This window comes from Rhinopithecus roxellana, chromosome 1 (assembly GCF_007565055.1).
Source record: "Rhinopithecus roxellana isolate Shanxi Qingling chromosome 1, ASM756505v1, whole genome shotgun sequence".
Classification (NCBI taxonomy): Eukaryota; Metazoa; Chordata; class Mammalia; order Primates; family Cercopithecidae; genus Rhinopithecus; species Rhinopithecus roxellana.
In genome coordinates, this window is record NC_044549.1 from 127,197,817 (window position 1) to 127,225,387 (window position 27,571).

Here is a 27,571-nt window from a genome sequence, read left to right on the forward strand (position 1 = left end):
ATGGAAGTTCATTCCTGATTTGGCTCTCTGCTTGTCTGTTACTGGTGTATAAGAATGCTTGTGATTTTTGCACATTAATTTTGTATCCTGAGACTTTGCTGAAGTTGCTTATCAGCTTAAGGAGATTTTGGGCTGAGACGATGGGGTTTTCTAAATATACAATCATGTCATCTGCAAACAGGGACAATTTGACTTCTTCTTTTCCTAACTGGATACCCTTGATTTCTTTCTCTTGCCTGATTGCCCTAGCCAGAACTTCCAACACTATGTTGAATAGGAGTGGTGAGAGAGGGCATCCCTGTCTTGTGCCAGTTTTCAAAGGGAATTTTTCCAGTTTTTGCCCATTCAGTATGATATTAGCTGTGGGTTTGTCATAAATGGCTCTTATTATTTTGAGATACGTTCCATCAATACCGAATTTATTGAGCGTTTTTAGCATGAAGGGCTGTTGAATTTTGTCAAAAGCCTTTTCTGCATCTATTGAGACAATCATGTGGTTCTTGTCTTTGGTTCTGTTTATATGCTGGATTACGTTTATTGATTTGCGAATGTTGAACCAGCCTTGCATCCCAGGGATGAAGCCCACTTGATCATGGTGGATAAGCTTTTTGATGTGCTGCTGAATCCGGTTTGCCAGTATTTTATTGAGAATTTTTGCATCAATGTTCATCAGGGATATTGGTCTAAAATTCTCTTTTTTTGTTGTGTCTCTGCCAGGCTTTGGTATCAGGATGATGTTGGCCTCATAAAATGAGTTAGGGAGGATTCCCTCTTTTTCTCTTGATTGGAATAGTTTCAGAAGGAATGGTACCAGCTCCTCCTTGTACCTCTGGTAGAATTCAGCTGTGAATCCATCTGGTCCTGGACTTTTTTTGGTGGGTAGGCTATTAATTATTGCCTCAATTTCAGAGCCTGCTATTGGTCTATTCAGGGATTCAACTTCTTCCTGGTTTAGCCTTGGGAGAGTGTAAGTGTCCAGGAAATTATCCATTTCTTCTAGATTTTCTAGTTGATTTGCGTAGAGGCGTTTATAGTATTCTCTGATGGTAGTTTGTATTTCTGTGGGGTCAGTGGTGATATCCCCTTTATCATTTTTTATTGCATCGATTTGATTCCTCTCTCTTTTCTTCTTTATTAGCCTTGCTAGCGGTCTGTCAATTTTGTTGATCTTTTCAAAAAACCAACTCCTGGATTCATTGATTTTTTGGAGGGTTTTTTGTGTCTCTATCTCCTTCAGTTCGGCTCTGATCTTAGTTATTTCTTGCCTTCTGCTAGCTTTTGAATGTGTTTGCTCTTGCCTCTCTAGTTCTTTTCATTGTGATGTTAGAGTGTCAATTTTAGATCTTTCCTGCTTTCTCTTGTGGGCATTTAGTGCTATAAATTTCCCTCTACACACTGCTTTAAATGTGTCCCAGAGATTCTGGTATGTTGTATCTTTGTTCTCATTGGTTTCAAAGAACATCTTTATTTCCGCTTTCATTTCGTTATGTACCCAGTAGTCATTCAGGAGCAGGTTGTTCAGTTTCCATGTAGTTGAGCGGTTTTGATTGAGTTTCTTAGTCCTGAGTTCTAGCTTGATTGCACTGTGGTCTGAGAGACAGTTTGTTATAATTTCTGTTCTTGTACATTTGCTGAGGAGTGCTTTACTTCCAATTATGTGGTCAATTTTGGAATAAGTGCGATGTGGTGCTGAGAAGAATGTATATTCTGTTGATTTGGGGTGGAGAGTTCTATAGATGTCTATTAGGTCCGCTTGGTGCAGAGATGAGTTCAATTCCTGGATATCCTTGTTAACTTTCTGTCTCGTTGATCTGTCTAATGTTGACAGTGGAGTGTTGAAGTCTCCCATTATTATTGTATGGGAGTCTAAGTCTCTTTGTAAGTCCCTAAGGACTTGCTTTATGAATCTGGGTGCTCCTGTATTGGGTGCATATATATTTAGGAGAGTTAGCTCTTCCTGTTGAATTGATCCCTTTACCATTATGTAATGGCCTTCTTTGTCTCTTTTGATCTTTGATGGTTTAAAGTCTGTTTTATCAGAGACAAGGATTGCAACCCCTGCTTTTTTTTGTTCTCCATTTGCTTGGTAGATCTTCCTCCATCCCTTTATTTTGAGCCTATGTATGTCTCTGCATGTGAGATGGGTCTCCTGAATACAGCAGACTGATGGGTCTTGACTCTTTATCCAGTTTGCCAGTCTGTGTCTTTTAATTGGAGCATTTAGTCCATTTACATTTAAGGTTAATATTGTTATGTGTGAACTTGATCCTGCCATTATGATATTAACTGGTTATTTTGCTCGTTAGTTGATGCAGTTTCTTCCTAGCCTCGATGGTCTTTACATTTTGGCATGTTTTTGCAATGGCTGGTACCGGTTGTTCCTTTCCATGTTTAGTGCTTCCTTCAGGGTCTCTTGTAAGGCAGGCCTGGTGGTGACAAAATCTCTAAGCATTTGCTTATCTGTAAAGGATTTTATTTCTCCTTCACTTATGAAACTTAGTTTGGCTGGATATGAAATTCTGGGTTTAAAATTCTTTTCTTTAAGAACGTTGAATATTGGCCCCCACTCTCTTCTGGCTTGGAGAGTTTCTGCCGAGAGATCTGCTGTTAGTCTGATGGGCTTCCCTTTGTGGGTAACCCGACCTTTCTCTCTGGCTGCCCTTAAGATTTTTTCCTTCATTTCAACTTTGGTGAATCTGGCAATTATGTGTCTTGGAGTTGCTCTTCTGGAGGAGTATCTTTGTGGCGTTCTCTGTATTTCCTGAATTTGAATGTTGGCCTGCCCTACTAGGTTGGGGAAGTTCTCCTGGATGATTTCCTGAAGAGTGTTTTCCAACTTGGTTCCATTTTCCCCCTCACTTTCAGGCACCCCAATCAGGCGTAGATTTGGTCTTTTTACATAATCCCATACTTCTTGCAGGCTTTGCTCATTTCTTTTTCTTCTTTTTTCTTTTGGTTTCTCTTCTCGCTTCATTTCATTCATTTGATCTTCAATCGCTGATACTCTTTCTTCCAGTTGATCGAGTCGGTTACTGAAGCTTGTGCATTTGTCAACGTATTTCTCGTGTCATGGTTTTCATCTCTGTCATTTCGTTTATGACCTTCTCTGCATTAATTAGTCTAGCTGTCAATTCTTCCACTCTTTTTTCAAGATTTTTAGTTTCTTTGCGCTGGGTACGTAATTCCTCCTTTAGCTCTGATAAGTTTGATGGACTGAAGCCTTCTTCTCTCCTCTCGTCCAAGTCATTCTCTGACCAGCTTTGATCCGTTGCTGGCGATGGGCTGCGTTCCTTTGCAGGGGGAGATGCGCTGTTATTTTTTGAATTTCCAGCTTTTCTGCCCTGCTTCTTCCCCATCTTTGTAGTTTTATCTGTCTCTGGTCTTTGATGGTGGTGACGTACTGATGGGGTTTTGGTATAGGTGTCCTTCCTGTTTGATAGTTTTCCTTCTGACAGTCAGAAGGACTGTCTGTTGGTCTGTTGGAGATTGCTTGAGGTCCACTCCAGACCCTGTTTGCCTGGGTATCAGCAGCAGAGGTTGCCGAAGATAGAATATTGCTGAACAGCGAGTGTACCTGTCTGATTCTTCCTTTGGAAGTTTCCTCTCAGGGGTGTACTCCACCCTGTGAGGTGTGGGGTGTCAGACTGCCCCTAGTGGGGGATTTCTCCCAGCTAGGCTACTCAGGGGTCAGGGACACACCTGAGCAGGCAGTCTGTCCGTTCTCAGATCTCAACCTCCACGTTGGGAGATCCACGGCTCTCCCCAAAGCTGTCAGACAGAGTCGTTCGCGTCTGCACCGGCTCCCGCTACTTCCCCTGTTGGTCTTCAGCTGTGCGCTGTCCCCAGAGGTGGAGACTACAGAGACAGGCAGGCTTCCTTGAGCTGCTGTGAGCTCCACCCAGTTCGAGCTTCCCAGAGGCTTTGTTTACCTACTTAAGCCTCAGGAATGGCGGGCGCCCCTCCCCCAGCCTCGCTGCTGCCTTGCGGATAGATCGCGGCAGACTGCTGTGTTAGCAGTGAGGGAGGCTTCGTGGGCGTGGGACCCTCCCAGCCAGGTGTGGGATATATTCTGGTGTGCCTGTATGCTTACAGCGCAGTATTGGGGTGGGAGTTACCCGATTTTCCAGGTGTTGTGTGTCTCAGTTCCCCTGGCTAGGAAAACGGATCCCCTTCCCCCTTGCGCTTCCAGGTGAGGCGATGCCTCGCCCTGCTTCAGCTCTCGCTGGTCGGGCTGCAGCAGCTGACCAGCACCGATTGTCCGGCACTCCCTAGTGAGATGACCCCAGTACCTCAGTTGAAAATGCAGAAATCACCGGTCTTCTGTGTCGCTCGCGCTGGGAGTTGGAGACTGGAGCTGTTCCTATTCGGCCATCTTGCTCCGCCCCTCCCATCTAAATATTATGAAAACATTCAGTTCTGCAAATACTTTTTCTTTTAACATCAAACTTTAATTCACCTGTTTTTTGTTTGTTTGTTTGTTTTTCTGTGAGGTACAGGCTTTCTCTAATTTCTTCCCAAATGGATAGCCAATTATCTTCAAATCATTTATTGAAGAGTCTATAGACTGCCACTGTTTTGGAATGATATTTCGTCAAATTTATTTTTCTGCCCCCTTTTCTCTGTCCCCTTTCTCTGCAACTCCAATTGTGTATATCTTGAAATACTTCATGGTATCCCACGAGGCACATCAAAGGCCTCTGGGGCTTCAACCATTTTGCTCATGTTTTATTCTTTTTTCCTTCTGTTCTTCAGATTGGATAATTTGTACTGTAATCCAGCTTCAAGTTCACTGATTCTGTGTCAGCTCAAATATGCTATTGAGTCCCTCTAATGAATTGTTCATTCCAGGTGTTTTACTTTTTTTTTTTTAATTGAGACAGAGTCTCACTCTTTTGCCCAGGCTGGAGTGCAGTGGTGTGATCTCGGCTCACTGCAACCTCTGCCTCCTGGGTTCAAGCGATTCTCTTGCCTCAGCTTCCTGAGTAACTGGGATTCCAGGCACATGCCACCACTTCCAGCTAATTTTTTGCATTTTTGGTAGAGACGGGGTTTCACCATGTTGGCCAGGCTGGTCTTGAACTCCTGACCTCATACCTGCCTTGGCCTCCCACAGTGCTAGGATTACAGCCATGGGCCACTGCACCCAGTCAGGTGCTTAACTTTCTTTTATTTATATATTTTTTTGAGATGGAGTCTTGCTCTGTCATTCAAGCTGGAGTGCAGTGGCACATCTCGGCTTACTGCAATCTTGCTTCCCGGGTTCAAGCGATTCTCCTGCCTCAGCCTCCTAAGTAGCTGAGATTACAGACACCTGCCACCACGACTGGCTAATTTTTGTGTATTTTTAGTACAGACAGGGTTTCACCATGTTGGCCAGGCTGGTCTCCAACTCCTGACCTCAGGTGATATGCCCAGCTCAGCCTCTCAAAGTGCTGGGATTGCAGGCGTGAGCCCCCATGCTCGGCCCATGTTTTACTTTCAATTCCAGAATTTCCTCTTGGTTCTTCTTATAATTTCCATCTATTTTATTATTCATTTATTTAATTGCCACTTATTTTAATTTATTCACCGATGTTATTACTGATATTCTCTATTTGATGAATTACTACTGTCATACTTTATTTAAACTGATTTTAGTTCTTTAAACATTTATAATAGCTGCTTTGAAGTCTGTTAAATCCAATATCTGGGTTCCTCAGAGACAGTTTTTCTTAACTTTTTTTTCTTCCTGTACAGCACATGAGAAATATATATGATATATACAGTGTCTGTGTGTGTATTTAAATTGGACATTTTAGATAATATATTGTAGCAATTCTGGATTCTTACCCCTCCCATTTCGGGGTAGTTGTTACTCTTTTTGTTTTGTTTGTTTAGTGACTCGCCTGGACAAACTCTTTGGAGTCTTGTTTTTCCTGGGGTGTGCAGCCTCTGATGTTTCTGCTGGCAAAATACATATTGCATACACACACACACACACACACACACACACACACACACACACACACACTTATCACTTGTTTTTATTTTTAAGCCTGCTTTTGTAGGGGTTGTCCTGGATCAGCCCAGCTTAGCGATCAGCAAATGACTAGTCAGAGGTTGTATGTAAACATCTTGATCTAGGAAGGATTTCACTCTCTCCTGGTGTGTCTGTGTGCCTCTGGGGAAAGCATTTGAAGATCAGGCAGTTTACAGTCAGCTTCAGCTCTTACCTTCTGTATTCACAAGTCCTCAGGGCCAATCAGTTGATTCTCTTGGATTTTTTTTTAGGGAGACAATAACAATTTTTACAATAGGGATTTTTTTTTTTTTTTTTTTTTTTTTTTTTTTTTTTTTTTTAGAATAAAGGCTATCATTTCTTTTTATTAAGGCCTCCAACACAACTAAACAGAAGAGACACTAGCAGTGACTCATGCTTGTTCCTCACTTAGCTTCAAGTTTCCTATAGGTTTCTGGCAAAGGGTCTTTGTCAAGTTAAGGAAGTCTCCTTCTATGCCTTCCTTACTGGAAATGTAATAAAATATCATAAATGTTGAATTTAATTGTTCACTTTTTAGAAGCCCTTATCAAGATTATCATTTGGTTATTTTTCATTTAATCCTTTTAATATTAATAATAATATATAATGAGTTATATTAATCAGTTTCCTCATGGAGAACCAACTTAGCAGTCCTGGATTTCATCCTATTTTACCCAGAATATATTATTCTTCTAACAGGAATCAATTTGCAATTTATTTAGAACTTTTGTATCTGTTTTCAAAATGAGTTTGGCTCACTGCTTCCTATTTTTGTGTGAGTGTGCCCACTCTCCATTTCTGGTTTCTGTACCAGGGTTATGTTAGTTTTCTAGAATGAGTTGCTTTATCTTTTTCTACTCTCTGGAACAGCTTATGTAACATAGGAATTATCCATTCCTTGAAAGCTTACTAGAACCTGCCAATATAGCTATCTGGGTCTGTGTTTTTTTTAAGGTATAAGTCTTTGTCTACTTTTACATTTTTTTTCTAAGATAATCAGTCTAGTTGGACTTTTTTTTTTTTAACCTCATGCATATTTTCTTAAGATTTTATCTTTGTGTGAATAAAATTTTAAAAAGATATTTTGTTGTTGTTTTTGTTTTTGTTTTGAGACAGGGTCTGTCATCCTGGCTGGAATACACTGGCGTGAACATGGCTCACAGCAGCCTTGACATCCTGGGCTGAAGGGATCCTCCCACCTCAGCCTCCCAAATAGCTGGAACCACAGGCTTGTGCCACCATGCCTGGCTAATTTGTTTTTTATTTTTTGTGGAGACAAGGTCTTACTTCCTTGTCTAGGCTGGTCTTGAACTCCTAGGCTCAAGGTTCTTCTTGCCTTAGCCTCCCAAAGTGCTGGGATTACAGGTGTGAGCCAACCGTGCCCAGCTCAAAAGATGTTATAATTTTTAAATCTTCATACAAGTATGGTACTTCTTTAAAAAGTATTTATAGTGTTGTTTTTTGGCATCATCACTCTTCTTTATTTCTTGTTGAAGCTTGCTGTAGGTTTGTCTATTTTTTGGACGAAAAAACAGCTTTTGATTTTGCTAATGTGGAATACTTTTGTTGTTGTTATTATTATTTTTTCTATTTCAGGATATGCTTTGTCTTTCTTTTTTTTTAATTTTTTTTTTTATTATACATTAAGTTCTAGGGTACATGTGTATAATGTGCAGGTTTGTTACATATGTATACTTGTGCCATGTTGGTGTGCTGCACCCATCAACTCGTCAGCACCCATCAATTCATCATTTATATCATGTATAACTCCCCAATGCAATCCCTCCCCTCTCCCCGCTCCCAATGATAGGCCCCGGTGTGTGATGTTCCCCTTCCCAAGTCCACGTGATCTCATTGTTCAGTTCCCACCTATGAGTGAGAACATGCGGTGTTTGGTTTTCTCTTCTTGTGATAGTTTGCTAAGAATGATGGTTTCCAGCTGCATCCATGTCCCTACAAAGGATGTAAACTCATCCTTTTTTATGGCTGCATAGTATTCCATGGTGTATATGTGCCACATTTTCTTAATCCAGTCTGTCACAGATGGACATTTGGGTTGATTCCAAGTCTTTGCTATTGTGAATAGTGCCGCAATAAACATACGTGTGCATGTGTCTTTATAGCAGCATGATTTATAATCCTTTGGGTATATACCCAGTAGTGGGATGGCTGGGTCATATGGTACACCTAGTTCTAGATCCTTGAGGAATTGCCATACTGTTTTCCATAATGGTTGAACTAGTTTACAATCCCACCAACAGTGTAAAAGTGTTCCTATTTCTCCACATCCTCTCCAGCACCTCTTGTTTCCTGACTTTTTAGTGATTGCCATTCTAACTGGTGTGAGATGGTATCTCATTGTGGTTTTGATTTGCATTTCTCTGATGGCGAGTGATGATGAGCATTTTTTCATGTGTCTGTTGGCTGTATGAATGTCTTCTTTTGAGAAATGTCTGTTCATATCCTTTGCCCACTTTTTGATGGGGTTGTTTGTTTTTTTCTTGTATATTTGTTTGAGTTCTTTGTAGATTCTGGATATCAGCCCTTTGTCAGATGAGTAGATTGCAAAAATTTTCTCCCATTCTGTAGGTTGCCTGTTCACTCTGATGGTAGTTTCTTTTGCTGTGCAGAAGCTCTTTAGTTTAATGAGATCCCATTTGTCAATTTTGGCTTTTGCTGCCGTTGCTTTTGGTGTTTTAGACATGAAGTCCTTGCCCATGCCTATGTCCTGAATGGTATTACCTAGGTTTTCTTCTAGGGTTTTTATGGTATTAGTTCTAACATTTAAGTCTCTAATCCATCTTGAATTAATCTTCATATAAGGAGTAAGGAAAGGATCCAGTTTCAGCTTTCTACTTATGGCTAGCCAATTTTCCCAGCACCATTTATTAAATAGAGAATCCTTTCCCCATTTCTTGTTTCTCTCAGGTTTGTCAAAGATCAGATGGCTGTAGATGTGTGGTATTAATTCTGAGGACTCTGTTCTGTTCCATTGGTCTATATCTCTGTTTTGGTACCAGTACCATGCTGTTTTGGTTACTGTAGCCTTGTAGTATAGTTTGAAGTCAGGTAGCATGAGGCCTCCAGCTTTGTCCTTTTGACTTAGTATTGTCTTGGCAATGCGGGCTCTTTTTTGGTTCCATATGAACTTTAAAGCAGTTTTTTCCAATTCTGTGAAGAAACTCTTTGGTAGCTTGATGGGGATGGCATTGAATCTATAAATAACCTTGGGCAGTATGGCCATGTTCACGATATTGATTCTTCCTATCCATGAGCATGGTATGTTCTTCCATTTGTTTGTGTCCTCTTTTATTTCACTGAGCAGTGGTTTGTAGTTCTCCTTAAAGAGGTCCTTTACATCCCTTGTAAGTTGGATTCCTAGGTATTTGATTCTCTTTGAAGCAATTGTGAATGGAAGTTCATTTCTGATTTGGCTCTCTGTTTGTCTGTTACTGGTGTATAAGAATGCTTGTGATTTTTGCACATTAATTTTGTATCCTGAGACTTTATTGAAGGTGCTTATCAGCTTAAGGAGATTTTGGGCTGAAACAATGGGGTTTTGTAAATATACAATCATGTCATCTGCAAACAGGGACAATTTGACTTCTTCTTTTCCTAACTGAATACCCTTGATTTCTTTCTCTTGCCTGATTGCCCTAGCCAGAACTTCCAACACTATGTTGAATAGGAGTGGTGAGAGAGGGCATCCCTGTCTTGTGCCAGTTTTCAAAGGGAATTTTTCCAGTTTTTGCCCATTCAGTATGATATTGGCTGTGGGTATGTCATAAATAGCTCTTATTATTTTGAGGTACGTTCCATCAACACCGAATTTATTGAGCGTTTTTAGCATGAAGGGCTGTTGAATTTTGTCAAAAGCCTTTTCTGCATCTATTGAGATAATCATGTGGTTCTTGTCTTTGGTTCTGTTTATATGCTGGATTACGTTTATTGATTTGCGAATGTTGAACCAGCCTTACATCCCAGGGATGAAGCCCACTTGATCATGGTGGATAAGCTTTTTGATGTGCTGCTGAATCCGATTTGCCAGTATTTTATTGAGGATTTTTGCATCGATGTTCATCAGGGATATTGGTCTAAAATTCTCTTTCTTTGTTGTGTCTCTGCCAGGCTTTGGTATCAGGATGATGTTGGCCTCATAAAATGAGTTAGGGAGGATTCCCTCTTTTTCTCTTGATTGGAATAGTTTCAGAAGGAATGGTACCAGCTCCTCCTTGTACCTCTGGTAGAATTCAGCTGTGAATCCATCTGGTCCTGGACTTTTTTTGGTTGGTAGGCTATTAATTATTGCCTCAATTTCAGAGCCTGCTATTGGTCTATTCAGGGATTCAACTTCTTCCTGGTTTAGTCTTGGAAGAGTGTAAGTGTCCAGGAAATTATCCATTTCTTCTAGATTTTCTAGTTGATTTGTGTAGAGGTGTTTATAGTATTCTCTGACGGTAGTTTGTATTTCTGTGGGGTCGGTGGTGATATCCCCTTTATCATTTTTTATTGCATCTATTTGATTCCTCTCTCTTTTCTTCTTTATTAGTCTTGCTAGCAGTCTGTCAATTTTGTTGATCTTTTCAAAAAACCAACTCCTGGGTTCATTGATTTTTTGGAGGGTTTTTTGTGTCTCTATCTCCTTCAGTTCTGCTCTGATCTTAGTTATTTCTTGCCTTCTGCTAGCTTTTGAATGTGTTTGCTTTTGCTTCTCTAGTTCTTTTAATTGTGATGTTAGAGTGTCCATTTTAGATCTTTCCAGCTTTCTCTTGTGGGCATTTAGTGCTATAAATTTCCCTCTACACACTGCTTTAAATGTGTCCCAGAGATTCTGGTATGTTGTATCTTTGTTCTCATTGGTTTCAAAGAACATCTTTATTTCTGCCTTCATTTCGTTATGTACCCAGTAGTCATTCAGGAGCAGGTTGTTCAATTTCCATGTAGTTGAGCGGTTTTGATTGAGTTTCTTCGTCCTGAGTTCTAGTTTGATTGCACTGTGGTCTGAGAGACAGTTTGTTATAATTTCTGTTCTTGTACATTTGCTGAGGAGTGCTTTACTTCCAATTATGTGGTCAATTTTGGAATAAGTGCGATGTGGTGCTGAGAAGAATGTATATTCTGTTGATTTGGGGTGGAGAGTTCTATAGATGTCTATTAGGTCTGCTTGGTGCAGAGATGAGTTCAATTCCTGGATATCCTTGTTAACTTTCTGTCTCGTTGATCTGTCTAATGTTGACAGTGGAGTGTTGAAGTCTCCCATTATTATTTTATGGGAGTCTAAGTCTCTTTGCAAGTCTCTAAGGACTTGCTTTATGAATCTGGGTGCTCCTGTATTGGGTGCATATATATTTAGGATAGTTAGCTCTTCCTGTTGAATTGATCCCTTTACCATTATGTAATGGCCTTCTTTGTCTCTTTTGATCTTTGATGGTTTAAAGTCTGTTTTATCAGAGACTAGGATTGTAACCCTTGCTTTTTTTTGTTCTCCATTTGCTTGGTAGATCTTCCTCCATCCCTTTATTTTGAGCCTATGTATGTCTCTGCATGTGAGATGGGTCTCCTGAATACAGCAGACTGATGGGTCTTGACTCTTTATCCAGTTTGCCAGTCTGTGTCTTTTAATTGGAGCATTTAGTCCATTTACATTTAAGGTTAATATTGTTATGTGTGAACTTGATCCTGCCATTATGATATTAACTGGTTATTTTGCTCGTTAGTTGATGCAGTTTCTTCCTAGCCTCGATGGTCTTTACATTTTGGCATGTTTTTGCAATGGCTGGTACCGGTTGTTCCTTTCCATGTTTAGGGCTTCCTTCAGGGTCTCTTGTAAGGCAGGCCTGGTAGTGACAAAATCTCTAAGCATTTCCTTATCTGTAAAGGATTTTATTTCTTCTTCACTTATGAAACTTAGTTTGGCTGGATATGAAATTCTGGGTTTAAAATTCTTTTCTTTAAGAATGTTGAATATTGGCCCCCACTCTCTTCTGGCTTGGAGAGTTTCTGCCAAGAGATCTGCTGTTAGTCTGATGGGCTTCCCTTTGTGGGTAACCCGACCTTTCTCTCTGGCTGCCCTTAAGATTCTTTCCTTCATTTCAACTTTGGTGAATCTGGCAATTATGTGTCTTGGAGTTGCTCTTCTGGAGGAGTATCTTTGTGGCGTTCTCTGTATTTCCTGAATTTGAATGTTGGCCTGCCCTACTAGGTTGGGGAAGTTCTCCTGGATGATATCCTGAAGAGTGTTTTCCAACTTGGTTCCATTTTCCCCCTCACTTTCAGGCACCCCAATCAGACGTAGATTTGGTCTTTTTACATAATCCCATACTTCTTGCAGGCTTTGTTCATTTCTTTTTCTTCTTTTTTCTTTCGGTTTCTCTTCTCACTTCATTTCATTCATTTGATCCTCAATCGCTGATAGTCTTTCTTCCAGTTGATCGAGTCGGTTACTGAAGCTTGTGCATTTGTCACGTATTTCTCGTGTCATGGTTTTCATCTCTGTCATTTCGTTTATGACCTTCTCTGCATTAATTAGTCTAGCTGTCAATTCTTCCACTCTTTTTTCAAGATTTTTAGTTTCTTTGCGCTGGGTACGTAATTCCTCCTTTAGCTCTGAGAAGTTTGATGGACTGAAGCCTTCTTCTCTCATCTCGTCAAAGTCATTCCCTGACCAGCTTTGATCTGTTGCTGGCGATGGGCTGCGCTCCTTTGCACGGGGAGATGCGCTCTTATTTTTTGAATTTCCAGCTTTTCTGCCCTGCTTTTTCCCCATCTTTGTGGTTTTATCTGCCTCTGGTCTTTGATGATGGTGACGTACTGATGGGGTTTTGGTATAGGTGTCCTTCCTGTTTGATAGTTTTCCTTCTAACAGTCAGGACCCTCAGCTGTAGGTCTGTTGGAGATTGCTTGAGGGCCACTCCAGACCCTGTTTGCCTGGGTATCAGCAGCAGAGGTTGCAGAAGATAGAATATTGCTGAACAGCGAGTGTACCTGTCTGATTCTTACTTTGGAAGCTTCCTCTTAGGGCTGTACTCCACCCTGTGAGGTGTGGGGTGTCAGACTGCCCCTAGTGGGGGATGTCTCCCAGTTAGGCTACTCAGGGGTCAGGGACCCACTTGAGCAGGCAGTCTGTCCCTTCTCAGATCTCAACCTCCGTGTTGGGAGATCCACTGCTCTCTTCAAAGCTGTCAGACAGAGTCGTTTCCGTCTGCAGAGGTTCCTGCTGCTTTTGTTGTTGTTGTTGTTAACTGTGCCCTCTCCCCAGAGGTGGAGTCTACAGAGACAGGCAGGTTTCCTTGAGCTGCTGTGAGCTCCACCCAGTTCGAGCTTCCCAGCGCCTCTGTTTACCTACTTAAGCCTCAGCAATGGCGGGCGCCCCTCCCCCAGCCTCGCTACTGCCTTGCGGTTGGATCGCAGACTGCTGTGTTAGCAATGAGGGAGGCTCCGTGGGCGTGGGACCCTCCTGGCCAGGTGTGGGATATATTCTTCTGGTGTGCCCGTTTGCTTAAAGCACAGTATTGGGGTGGGAGTCACCCGATTTTCCAGGTGTTGTGTGTCTCAGTTCCCCTGGCTAGGAAAAGCGATTCCCTTCCCCCTTGCGCTTCCCAGGTGAGGCGATTCCTCGCCCTTCTTCAGCTCTCGCTGGTCGGGCTGCAGCAGCTGACCAGTACCGATTGTCCAGCACTCCCTAGTGAGATGACCCCAGTACCTCAGTTGAAAATGCAGAGATCACTGGTCTTCTGTGTCGCTCGCACTGGGAGTTGGAGACTGGAGCTGTTCCTATTCGGCCATCTTGCTCCACCCCCGGGAAGCCCTGCTTTGTCTTTAATAATACCTTCAATTTACGTTCTTCGAGTTGGGTTTATTTCATTGTCCCTTGTCTAGCTTTTATGTTGTCAATTTAGTTCACTTATTTTCAGTCTCCCCTCTTTTCCAGAGGTAAGTAGTGGCATTTTCCTCTGTGCTGGTTTGGCTAAATCCCATTGGTTTTGACATGAACAACTGTTCACTGTCGTTCACTTCTAATTTGTTTGTCCCTTCAACTTTGATTTCTTTTTTATCTAAAAATTTCATTTAAATGGTGTTTAAAACTTCCCAAGTGGATTTGTTTTCGGTTGTTTGCTTGCCTAACCTTTTGTTTTTAGCTTCCAAGTTTATTGCATTGTGGTCAGAGACTGTGGCTTCTATTGCTTTGACTTTTAGAATTCTATTGATACTTATTTTTGTGTTGTTGTACATTGAATAATTTGTAAATGTTCACATCTGAAAAGAATGTGCATTCCCTTCTGTTAGGATCTCTGTTAATTACTCCATATAAATCCGTTTCTTCAGTCCTTACAATGTGAGATAGGCACTACTATTAGCTCATTTTACAGACGAGGAAAATAAGATTGGGGAGTTTAGGTAACTTCCTCAAGGTTGTCATAGCTGGTAAACAAGGGAGTAGTAATGAAAATCAGACATTCTGACTCATTCCATCTTGGTCTCTATATAAATGATCACAACTCTAGTTGCATTATTCAAATACTCATTATTTTACTCCTACTTGTGTGATGATTTTTGAGGGGAAAGCAATAAATTTTCTTGCAATGACTGTGAATGTGTCGGTTTCTTTTGGTGTTTCTGTGTCTTTCTATGTTTAAAGCTATGTCGTTGGTTACATAAAATTTCATTTATGTTACAAATTCTTAGTGGACTAAATCTTTAACACTCTGAAATATATTTTCTTTTGCCCTGTTTAATGTTTGTGGGTTTTGGACTTTAATTATACTTCATTTGCTGTTAATATTGCTATACTTGATTTCTTTGGGTTAACATTTGCACATTTGCCCCTTTTTTTTTTTTTGAATGCCTTACATTCTGGGTAACTTCGAAGGTGTATTTCTTACAAGTTATTTGGTGCTTGGATTTTTAAAATTCTAATCTGAGAGTGTCTTTCACTAGGGCATTTAATCCATTCATTATTATTTTGATTATTGAATATTAGGTTAATTACTTCCATCTTATTATACATATTTTTTTTCTTCATAAATTCTTTCCTTTTGGATTGTTTTGAATTTTATTATGTTTTAAATTCTTCTTCTTTCGTGGTTTGGATGTCTTCAATTGTTTTTTGTTGCCCTTAAAATTTTACATATTTAAATATTTATTTTATAAAAGCCTTGAGTTAACTGGTACATAAACTTGTCCCACCAAGACAAGAATCTTGACTTGCTTTCATTTCCATCTCTCTTGACTTCTAACTCTTATATTATGATCATCTGATATTTTCATTCCAGATTGCTATTTAGAAAAGGAATAAGTTTAACTGGCTTTTTTGTTCTTCTTGCAATACATTCCCAGAAAATCCAAGTTTCTAACCCATTACTTTATTCTTTTATATTTATTCTACTATATGGCTCATACTGAGGTTTCATTTGAATGATCAAAATTTTGAATTTACAAATCTCCAGTTTATTCTGTTTCATGGAAACACTGTCTTTTTGCATTGCTCTGAAGACATCAGTCTTGCTTATTGAGAAGCCTTCTGTTGGCCTTGTTACTGCACCCTCTGGTATTGGTCGTTTTGATTGCAGTTGCTGCCTCTCCACCCTGGTTGATGCTCCTCCTCTGGTGGGTGATTCTTGGAGGTCTACTCATCATCTGTCTGTCCTATCGACTGAGCCTGCTTCTGGTGATTAGGTAGTGGGCAGCATTTTCAGGAGCAGTGTGCAATTCAGCACAATGGGAAGCACATGAACCTTGGAGTCAGACAGACCTGGTTACAAACCCAGCTCTATTTTTTAGCAGCTGTGTCAGGTTGGGCAAATCTTTGAGGCTTGGTTCCTCAACTTGGGATAATGACCTTACCTGCCATAAGGATTAAATTTGACAGCACATGAAAAAGGCTATTAAAGCCTTGGGACAGCAATAAATGGTATTCATTTTTTGAGGGGGGGTCAGTTATTCAGGAGTACTTTCTTCCCTCTTTAGCCTTGGATTATATCGACTGATTTGATGGCCCCAACTTAGGAAGCTCCTCCAGGTCATCCTTGGGGAAAGCAATTCATTCCTCTATTTATGTCTAATTTTAAGCTCCTGTTATGGTCAATGACATATCAGGTGCATATTTTCTTCATAGGGATATGAACAGCCCCACTATAAATTAATTGAAGTTCCCACATCAACTGACTCATTGTGGGATACCCATCGTACATCCTGGGTAGCCCTGTCTAGTGTACGTGCATGGGGAGGGACAGTTTTATAGTTTACTAAAATATGAGTCCTGGCACCGACCTGGAATATTCTAACAGATGCTCGTATTCATGTCATATTGAAATCAATATCCTAATGGTACCCTATGGCAAAGACATTGATGTAACCCCTTAGAAAATTATCATTCATCTCTACAATTTTACCTCCTGGAAATGAGGTCAGTTCTTTAGAATCACTGCCCCATAGCAAGAACAGAACAAGCCAGAGAGGCCAATATTTTCAATTGGTTTTACAGGAGGAGGAAAGAATGGTATGACATTTATTTTATACCTCTTCTAGACTAACACTAGAGTTCTTTGAAAAACCCAGTACTTTCACCTGGAATAAAAGTTCTAGCCCTTCACTCCCTGTTAGCTATCATTTCTGACTTTTTCCCTTTTTGCATATTAACAAGAGCCAAATCCCAAAGCCTTTTCCTCCAGTGTGAGAAAGCCGCTCACAGATACCGGGTTTTAGCTCCATCAAGTGAAGCTTGCAGTGTGAGATAAAGCTCTCATCTCTTCCCTTGAACTTTCAGGCATTGTGAGTCAAACTTAACTTTGGAAAGACTACTACCCTCTTCCCTTCATGAGCCATGAAGCTTGTGACAGATGTATTATCTTGATGCAATCTTAGACCTGCGCTCAGGGGTTATGCTACATGGCTTGCCTCTGCAGAAGAATGGCAATAAAGTGAAGCGGTTCAATTTTTCAAGTCAGTTCTGAAAAACTGAGAAGAAGATATATCTTCACTTCAAAACGAAATCTCTAAGGAGCAAGTGGCCACAGCCTGCTTCCCACAAGCTGTCTGGCTCACTCTATTTTATTCCTGGAAATCAGGTGAGTTTTTTAGAATGACTGTCCAATAGAAGGAAAAAAGTAAGCTAGGGAGGTCAATAGCTACTGGTCATTGCAGCAGGCCAAGGGTGGTTTGCTGACAATGTCCATGACATATAGTTAGACTCTAGTATCAAACAGGGAGCTTGGCCTTCTCCATGCTTAAGTCAGCAGATAGGAAGGTTCAGGTCTACAGCACACACACAATGTACCCAAGAGGAGTGATTAATTTACAAACTGTCAGAGGAAATGACTGTGGTTTAGTACTCTCTGTCATTCTGCCAAAATATCTATCTGCTGTACATCTGCAGAAAGCACACAGAGTACCTACTCTTGCATATTTGTATAAGAGCGAGGCAAACAGAATGGAGAACTAGGTGTAGCTCCCAACACAGCAGATACTCATCATACACTCACACATGGTGACTGTTCCTCTATCTGGAATGTTTTCCTCTTCACCTGTTCTCTTGGTGAACTCCACATCCTCTAAGCCCTGACTTGAAGAGCTTCCTTTGTGAAGCACTGAACCTTTGTAGCATCCTTGGGCCTGGGCATGCCTCCGTTATTGCATTTGTTATATGGTATTACAATGGTATTTTATGTATCTGTTTCCTGCAAGACAGTAAGTTCTGGGGCAGATGTGGGACTTATTCCTCTTCTTGGAGCCTGGCATGTAATAGGTGCTTGCTGAGTCAGTGTTTGTGAACAAATCAAGAATGATTTGTTATTGGTAATTTTGCTATTTTAGATAAACTAGAAAGGTCTGTCACTCTTCCCCTCTATTATTTTCATGATCATTACAATCTGGCTTCCTGATGGACAGACACTAGGTCCACAGTGATCTGTTTCCTTTTTTTTCTGTGCTGTGGGAAGTCAGAGTAGGGTCCACACAACCCCAGTGGGTGGGAAGCAGTGGAAATTGATAGTCTTTCCTCAGGCCACCACTGTGGCTCTGTTTTTAAGTTAAATACAAGCACAGCAGAGGGGCTCAGAGACATTTGCTACAAGGAAAGAAGATCATGAGCCAAGGCTGGGAGTTTGGAGTGGTTACACTTCATTAGGCTCCCCATAAAAACCTCGCATATATAAGCCAGACACTCTCCACTTACAGACAGCTGGACCTCAAGAAATCCTTTGGGCAAACACAAAAGACTCTCTGATGAAAGCTAGAGGCAGGTTGGTCCTGCCCAGGGACCCCAGAAGCAGCCCAAGACTTCTAAATGAATTCTGAACCAACAGTCAAAAAACTGTGCCACACGTGGGTCCATAGGTAGGGTGACAGCCCAGAGCCCACAGGGCCAGTAAGCCTACCCTCAGTATGCTCTATGGATGATAATCACAGGCAATACAGACACCAAGGGCACTGTTAAAGAGGGAGAAACAATATAAGGGTCCCAAGGGTGTGGAAAGGAATGACAGATGAGCCTTCCCTCCATGCCTATAATCTGTTTCTGCTTCAGTCAGCTTAATATGTCCAGCTGGTGCCCAGCTGTTCGGTAGCCTGTTGGAGGCTGGGGAGTGGTGGTGGCTGAGAGTGGGGGTGGGGAGGGAATGCCACCAGGCCAAAGGGTCACCTCCTACTGCAGTACAGAGAATGAGTGCTGGTTTCTCCTAATAGGACTGAATTTCACTTGCACCAAGCCACCCAAATCCCCAGAATGAAAGCCCTGCTCCATTCAAAGTCCCAGAAGGCCAAAGTGGAAACTATCACGAGCTCTGAGTCACACCTGACCCAGTGAGCATTCTCAGGCCCTGCTGAGCAAGGGAAGGAGCCACAGGAGGCCCTCGCTGAGGGCTTGAAGGCAGAGGGTGTGCCAGCCCCAGATACTGAAAAACAAGTATCTGGGGACTCTTGCCTCTTCACTACAGCACCTCATGCACTTGCTTTTATGTTTCTACTCTTGTTGTCATTCTGGACTCAGTGGTGATCGTTTATAAGAACACAGAGAGCTTTCCTACTTGCTTAGTGAGATGTGCCAGTGAATTTACCTTTCCATACCATGAAGATGCCCACAGCCTTTGATCACAGGCTGGGCTATCCAGATGGAGACTTGGCCATCCTAGGAATTCTGTTACAGACTTTATGAAAATTCTAAATATAGTTTTGAAAATCCAAAGGATTTGTTTCTCAGGCCCAAAGAACAGAGTGCAGCCAGCTCACACCACTTAGGTATCTGAGGGTCCACTCAGCCAGACCGATAGCCAGGCAGTTCTCCAGGTCTTCAGGAAACCACTTCTAATGCCTTCCATGCAAGTCAGCTATTTGTTAGTGTAAGCCAAAATCCCTTCCAGTGGCTTTTCCTTGACTCGATGATCAGTTAAGAGGAAAAGGGGTCTCCTTGGTTTTGGGGTACCTTCAGAATCTGAGTGACTTAAATGTCTTGCTTTGGTCAATAGATGATTTTGCCCATAGGAAAAAAAAGTCCCTCTGCAACACTGCAGATGTTCATGTGAACAACTCAGAAAGCATGCTTGAGGAAGAGAACACTCCTAGCTGCTGGGGAAACGGTGGCGTGGTCAGTATGGCTAATAATATTTAAGAGGGTAGCCAGGAGCCTGTGTGGTTTGTTCACCTCATGCTGAGTTCCAACCACAGTACCTCATAGGTACATAACACTGGCGGCTTCTTCTGCTGGGTCAGCAGAGCCCACAGACAAGGGGATGCTGTGGAACCGGAATGGAACATCATGAGGCATATTAACAACTGAGTCGGCATCTCGGGAGGATTGACCTGTTCCACATTCAACATTCACATGCAACTGGTTTTCAGCCCACATGACCTAGAGGGCAGCAATGCCAGAAACTATTGTCACCATCACACAATATTTTCTGAACCTCCACCCTGTGGGCTGTGTCCTCTTCAACTCTGGGCTCAGATGTGTCACCTGCTATGGGCCTTGCTGCCCCGATTTTCAAGCTATCTATGGAGAAACTGTCCCTTTGGCTGAATGTCCTCCACGTGCCTCTATAGAGAGCAATGCTTTCACGAGCTTCTCAACATGGACTGAAGGCATTTTCCCTGTGCAAAATGCACTCAGCAAAGTGCATTCAGACATATGCAACAGCAGACAGCTGCTGGGGGTTCCCAGAGCCAGCAAAGTCCATCCCAGGAGATGGTTCGTAATCAACCCTTCCCCGCCCCCAAAGAGGTCTTCTTATGGCATTAACCAAACAGTCTCAATGTAGAAATTCAGGTATCACACGTCCCCTGGCCTCTCCAGATACGTCTCCAAAGGATAGAATGGGTTAAATTTTCTGAGCCTTCGGGGTGGATGTCAGGGTAGGGTGGAATACAAAATTTAAATGGGCTGGCTCAAAGCTGAAAGCAATAGTGAAAACAAATGGAGAACTCACCACCATTTCCTGGACGTGAAATATCTCTGCACCACCAGATGAGAGTCGATTAGGGAAAGAGATGCTGACAGATGACCCTGGAAGGGTGCTCGGGCCAGTGTTGTAGACCTGTGGGTGTGGAACACACACAGCAAGTCTCAGTGGAAAACAGCAGACCTCCATTTCCTGTCATGCAATATACATTCTAAGATTCTCTGAAATCACATACAGAAACTCTAAGGTTCGGATCTAGAAGGTCACGACTTGAAATAAAGTGAACTACTGAAAATTTCAGACAGGAAATTTAAACAAAATAGAAACACTTCTAATATGTATCTAAAAATCCCAAACTTTGAAATTACCATATTCCCTTTCAACATTTTACTGTCTTCTTCCTGCTAAAAATTATTTTTCTTTTTACACGCATAGGAATTTACTCATAGACTATTACACTTGGTGAAAACTCAGACATCATAATCTAGTCCAGTGGTTCTCAAACATTAGCATAACATCAGAATCATCTGAGGGACTTGTTAAAACACACATTGGTTGCAGGGGGTATGGAGTGGGGGTCATGCCCAGAGTTTCTGACTCAGTAGGTCTAGGGTGGGGCTGGCAGATTCACATTTATAACATGGTCCCAGGAGATGCTGACGTTGCTGGTCCAGGAACCACCCCTTGAGACACACTGATCTGGTCCAACCTCTTTCCTTTGCCAGTTTGAGGTAACTGAGGCCCTTAAAGACCAAGTGGGTCATCCCAAAACCAAGTGATTGAATATACAGAGAGAGCTGTTTTTACTACACTAGCCAGCTGATTTGGTTTCCAGGCAATCTGCAGCTCATCCCTTGCACAACTGCACCTCTCTTCTGTCTCCCCTCTGTCTCAGCATTTGGTTCTATAAAGCTTTGTCTCTCTTGTCTTAACTAGCATTTCTCCATTTTCTGTCTTCAGAAGTCAATCATTTCCTGAGAGATGAGGAAAAAGATGGAGGTCATAGAGACCAAAAAGAGCAAAGAGGGAGAAAAAAGCTGAACATGAAACTTGAGGAAGAAACAGAATATGCAGAGGAATAAAAAAGGTGAGTAGATCTCTAGAGACAGAAAGTAGATTAGTGGTTGCCTAGGACTGGGGAGCAGGAAGAATAGGGAGTAGGACAGACAGCAATGACAGCGCCCCCCAAAGATGTCCATGTTCTCATCTGTGGAACCTGTGAATGTTATGTGGCCAGGGGGAATTAAGGTTGCTAATCAGGTGACCTTAAAATAAAGAGGTTATCTTGGATTATCCAGGTAAGCATATTGTACTCACAAGGGTCATTATATAGGGAAGAGGCAGAAGTCAGATCAGAAAGAGATCCTAAGACTTGACCAGCCATTGCTGGCTTTGAAGATGGAAGGGGGCCATGAGCCAAAGAATGCAGGCAGCCCTTAGAGGCTGGAAAAGGCATGAAGTAGATTTTCCCCTGGTGCTTCTGGCAAGAACACTGGCCCCAACACTTTTGGGCCTGGCAAGGCCCATTTTGGACTTTTCTTCAGAACTATAAGATAATAAATTTGTGATGTTTTAAGCCACAAATATTGTAGTTTTTTTTATAGCAGCAACAGGAAATTAATACAAGAAGCTATGTCAATGGGTTTGGAATTTCTTTTTCTTCTTCTTCTTCTTCTTCTTTTTTTTACAGTCCAGAGGTCTTTCATTTTTTTAACACCTATTATGCCATGAATTCGTAGGGAATAGGTTCCAGCAGTTCAGGCTCCTTTCCATTGGTTCTCACAAAGTGTGCTTCTCTGGGTGGTGCAGGCTTGCGCTTCAGTTGGACCAAGGTATCTTTCTCTTTGGCTTCCTTCTTTTTTTTTTTTCCAAGACAGAGTCTTGCTCTGTTGCCCAGGCTGGACTGCAGTGGCCTGATCTTGGTTCACTGCAACTTCTGCCTCCTAGGTTCAGGCAATTCTCCGTGCCTCAGCCTCCTGAGTAGCTGGGATTATAGGCGCCTGCTACCATGCCCGGCTAATTTTTGTATTTTAGTAGGGATGGGGTTTCACCATGTTGGCCAGGTTGGTCTTGAACTCCTGACCTCAGGTGATCCGCCTGCATAGGCCTCCCAAAGTGATGGGATTACAGACGTGAGCTACTGTGCCCGGCCAGCTTCCTTCTTTTTCTGATCATTTTCCTTCACGCATTTCAGGAAGCGATCTTGGCTCTTAGAGTGCTTAATGTGCTCAATATGCACATTAATTCTCTTGGCAAGAATCTTGCCCTTAACTTGTGTTTACAACAATGCCAACAGTATGCTGGGTAACACTGTAGACTCTTTCAGTTTAGCCATGGTAATACTTGCAGAGCATTCCTTTTTGAACAGCACCCATTCCCTTAATGTCTACAATATCACCTTATAGATTCGCATACACGCAGCCAAAGAAACAACTCCATGTTTTCTAAAAAGCCTAGAGAATATATATCAGGTGCCTCTCCTCTTTCCCTTTGTGTGCGACATTTTGGCAAATTACTGGAAGATGGTGGTTCTGTTCAAAAGGCTGGAATTTCTTTTGGGGGGGGATCAAAATGTTCTAAAATTTTGCAACAACAAGGATGGAACTGGAGGTCATTATGCCAAGTGAAATTCGCCTTGGGAGGCTGAGGCAGGCAGATTGCTTGAGGCCAGGAGTTCGAGACCAGCTGGGCAATGTGGCGAAACCCCATATCTAAAACATTAGCCAGGTGTGGTGGTGTGTCCTTTTAGTCCCAGCTACTCAGGAGGCTGAGGTGGGAGGATTGCTTGAGCCCAGGAGGTTGAGGCTGCAATGAGCCGAGACTACACCACTGTACCCCAGTAGCCTGAGTGACAGTGAGACACTGTTTCAAAAAAAAAAAAAAAAAAAAAGGAAAGAAACAAGCCAGGAATAGAAAGACAAACATCACATGTTCTTATTTGTGAAAATCAAACAAAACTGAACTCCAACAATTGAACTCAAAACCAAAACAATTGAACTCCTGGAGATAGAGAGCAGAGGGATGCTAACCAGAGGCTAGGAAGGGTATTAGGGGGATGGCTGTGGTGGGGGGAGGTGGGGATGGTTAATGGATTAAAAAATTGAAAGAATAAGACCTGGTATTTGATAGCACAATATGGTGACTATAATCAATAATAATTTAATAGTACATTTTAAAGTAACTAAGAGAGTATAATTGGATTGTTTGAAACACAAAGGATTTCTTGAAGGGATGGATACCCCCATTTTACATGATGATTATGCACTGCATGCCTGTATCAAAACACCTCATGTACCCCATAAATATATACACCTACCATATACCCACAAAAATTAAAATGAAAAAATTTTAAAAATATTTTACAACTAGATGATGATGATGGTTTCACAATTGTGTAAACATATTAAAATAATTGAATTGTATGCTTTAAATGGGTGAACTTTAAGGCATGTAATCACATCTCAATAAAGATGTTATTTTTAAAAAGATGAGTAAAAGATATAAGTTTTATTTGTCAATTTAAAACTAAATGTTTAAAAAGGATGAGTAGGAGAGAGGAAGGAATGACATGCTGCTTGGTGGCCTGGGGCCTAGAGAGAGAATCCAGGGAAGCTGCAACTCTGAAGTTGAGGTCAGAAGGGCAGAGCCAACAAAAAGCCAGAAATCTTACCAGGTCTTCACACATGACAGGATGTATGAAGATCTAGCTCCAGGCAGCTCTTCCCTAGAAAACTGTGTCTTTGGTTTTCTGCAATAGTTGGTTCTGCTTCAAAGAATAAATAGATAAAAACTGATAGAGCAGAAGAGTGGTTGTTGCCAACTCCTGATTCAAAAATGAACAATATTCAACAAAACAACCTGAAGACATAGAAGAGGAAGGAATATCTGACCATAGCTGAAATAACTAACTTGAAATGAAACATGAGTGCACAGAATTAAAAAGAAACCTCCTGGCATGGCTGGGAAATCCCAGTTCAAGCATGAATGGGGGTAAGCAATGAAGAAAAAGATGCTGATTTATACTATTTCACTCATCAGAGCCAGGAGGACAGGAGAGCTTGTATCACCATCTTTATTTTTAACAAATGTCTTTATATTGGATTCTCTGAAAATGTTCATGTGCAATATCCGCATTATTTTTGGCCATTGTTTTTCAGGTGGGGAAATGCTTTAAATTTTGATGCCAAAAAAAGCCTCTCAATTGTCGACGAATTAATGTGTCTCTGTTTAAAAACTGTGATGAAATGTAGAAAGCAGGCCCAAGACTAGTATTTCTGCCTTTTTCCTGTGTGCAATGGCAGTGGAGCCTTTAAACAATTATGTACCTTGTTGAATAACCGATTTTTAAAAGCACAGAAAAATCTGTTCATATGGAAAGTCTTATGTTCTCCTTCAGGAACAATATTACTGGAATAAGGAAATACAGAAACATTTTCTCCATATTTCTGGCCGCCTCCCACAGTATTTTCACCTTCTGGTCATTGCCAACCTGGTTAGTGACCTTCCTGCAGGACAACCACAATAACAACCATTATACCAATAAATAAGTAGTCAGACAATTCTCAAGGAAAAAGTGGGATTTGCTAACACAGAAGGATCTCCTTCTAATCAAAGGCACACACTATCAATCTTTCAAGACCCAAGCCTCTCAACCCTGGATTGAATGCTGTGCACTTCCTCAGGCAATGGATCATGGAGGAGTTTATCTAAAGGACATGCCAATCACTTATTCCCCAGGGCTGGATTCTCTAGCCTGAGTCCTATTTCAGGTCAGATGTGAAGAAAACTATTTGCCTGAATACCAAACTTTAAGCTCCCTGTAAAAATCACCTTCAGAGAAACAACTGGAAGGATAAACTGCATACTCTCAGATTTCTTTCTTTCTTTTTTTTCCCAGAGGGTGATAAGAACATTTGGTATCTTCTGTGCAACCCCTGTTCTTCTTTTCCTTCTTTCAACACTCATATCCTCTTCATTACATGGTCTGTATTACTTGAACCCTTCTAAATAATTTTCTGAACTGCATCTTTAATTGCAAGATACCCCTAAAACTACAAGAGTAGGAAAGAGTATAAACAACTAAAATGAAATAAACCCATCTGGTCTTTATCTATTTCATACCCAATTATGAAAAGCAAAGGAGAAAAATAAAATCACTGAGAAGCAATTCAGAAATGCAGAGGTCCTGTTCACAGCAATCACTGTACTGTCTCAACAGCAAGCTCTAACCCCATCCTTCCCTTTTTCCCCTGTAAATCAAGAGTGGGGTGTGACAGCGGAGGCTTAGCTGGTCAGAAGGCACATCCTCTGTGAGTTGGGGACATGTGTTATGTATCATGGTTTTGGGGTCTGTTGCTGGGAGAATACTCTGGAGAGAGGAAGACCATTGTTTGTCAGAGCCCACAAATGTTTTACTGCCACATTCTCTAGACCCTCACCCTGTCATTATTTGTCATTCCCTAAGTCCACCTAGGAGAGGCCACAAGGAAAGAAAATAATTGTTATTTAGCCACAGCAGTGAATGCCAGAGTGGGAAACCATCTCTCCATGGGGAAGGATGCAAGAGGCAGAGAAGAGTTCTGGGAGGTAGAACCAGAGAGTGAGGAGATATGGACTGCAGTGTCCTATGGGTGAGCTGGGCCCATCTCCTTCACTTCACCCACACAGGGTCCAGCCAGTGCCGCCAGGTCTTGGCCCCAGCCCAGCTTCTCCCAGCTCTGGCACCTTCAGCACATCCTTTCTTGTTTGGGCCTATACTTCATGACATGAACATTATATGAAAATCAAATTTCATTGTCTATAAGGAACTAAAGTTTTGTTTCTGTGGTATCTATGGCTGCCTTTGCACTACAGAAGTATGGTTGAATAGATGCTGCAGAGGCCGAATGGTCCACAAAGCCTAAATTACCCCATGGCTCTTTTCAGAAAAAGTTTGCTGACCCCCAACTAAGAGAAGAAACAGGGTCCTTCACGATGTCCACAGTCTACACCAAGTGGACTTGCTGGAAACGATGCCTGTGTGCCCGGGTGAGCCAGCCACGGCTCAGTGAGGGAGCAGCGTGCCTCCTGAGGGGCTCACAGGGGCCCACACTGCTCTGCTTTCACAAAACTGCCCTTCCAAAAGTCTGTTCCCCTGTGGGAGGAGGAGGCTCCTGGATAAGTTGGCAAGAAAATCTCAGGAGGAAGGGACAAAGCAAATCCAAATCCTCTGAGGCAGCCCTGCCCAGAAGGTGGGGAATGATGGAGAACAGAAAGAGGTCCTCATGGGGCCATCTGGGCTAGGACATTGGCTAAGGCTCCACCACGCAAAGGACTTCTTGGGGAAAACTGGTGTTCATAATGTGGACCTTTCCTTCCAAGTCTTGAAAAGCAGAGGGGTCTGCACCGTAGAGTACCAGGCATGGAAGGGACTCATTCTGTGTGTGGTTAGAGATCACACATACACCACACGAGCCAACCACAGAAGGGTCTCTCCTGACAAGAGCCTAGCCCTCTGTAGGAGAGACATCCCACGTGCCCTTCCTTTAGCCCCAGGGACAGAGGAGGTTGCCAGGAGTGGGTACCTGAAGGGTGATATTGATGGGCTGAAAGTGACACTCCAGGTCATCCAGCTGAATGAAGTTGGCTGCATCCACGGACTCACCATATACAAAGGAGGTTGGAGACATGATTCTGAAAGAGGAAAGCATGAAATCTGTCATCCCCACCCACAGTCAAGCACCCGTGATCACTGCCATTCTGAGAAGCACACATTTGTCTCCATTTAATCCAGTGTCTTGTACCCAGTGCTTCCCTGCTGGGTCTGTTACTTCTCTCTCCCATGAACAGACATAGCCAGGCTATGCTTTCTGATAAAGCATGAATAGTAGTGTCTTCTCATCTTAGGTTACATCAATAAACTGCCACGGGTGAGCCAGCCACGGGAGAAATATGCACTGGGATTACCTTTCTGAAATGACAAGATTATCATGGCTTTGATTTTTTAAAAACTGGATTATAAAAGTATACATTTTCTGTTTTGTCATTCAAAAAATGCTTTATAGGTTGAAGAAGATGATCATAAGCTTTTAAAAAATAAATATAAATGAATTATATATTTGGCATCCTAAACTCCACTCTATGACAAATTCACTTAAAAAACTTAAATTTGTCAGCCTGCCAA

The 27,571-nt window shown here is 41.9% G+C and overlaps 1 protein-coding gene across 1 annotated transcript in view; it reads right to left on the reverse strand.

The window, feature by feature from the left end:
• The window catches only part of ITGA9 (integrin subunit alpha 9), a 415,573-nt gene that overhangs the window by 64,873 nt on the left and 323,129 nt on the right, over positions 1–27,571 (reverse strand). The window contains exons 22-23 of the mRNA XM_030930740.1: positions 26,973–27,081; positions 20,437–20,544 (exon numbers count right to left, since the gene is read on the reverse strand). Of these exons, the coding sequence (XP_030786600.1) occupies positions 20,437–20,544; positions 26,973–27,081 (217 nt within the window). The remainder of the gene's footprint in view (positions 1–20,436; positions 20,545–26,972; positions 27,082–27,571) is intronic.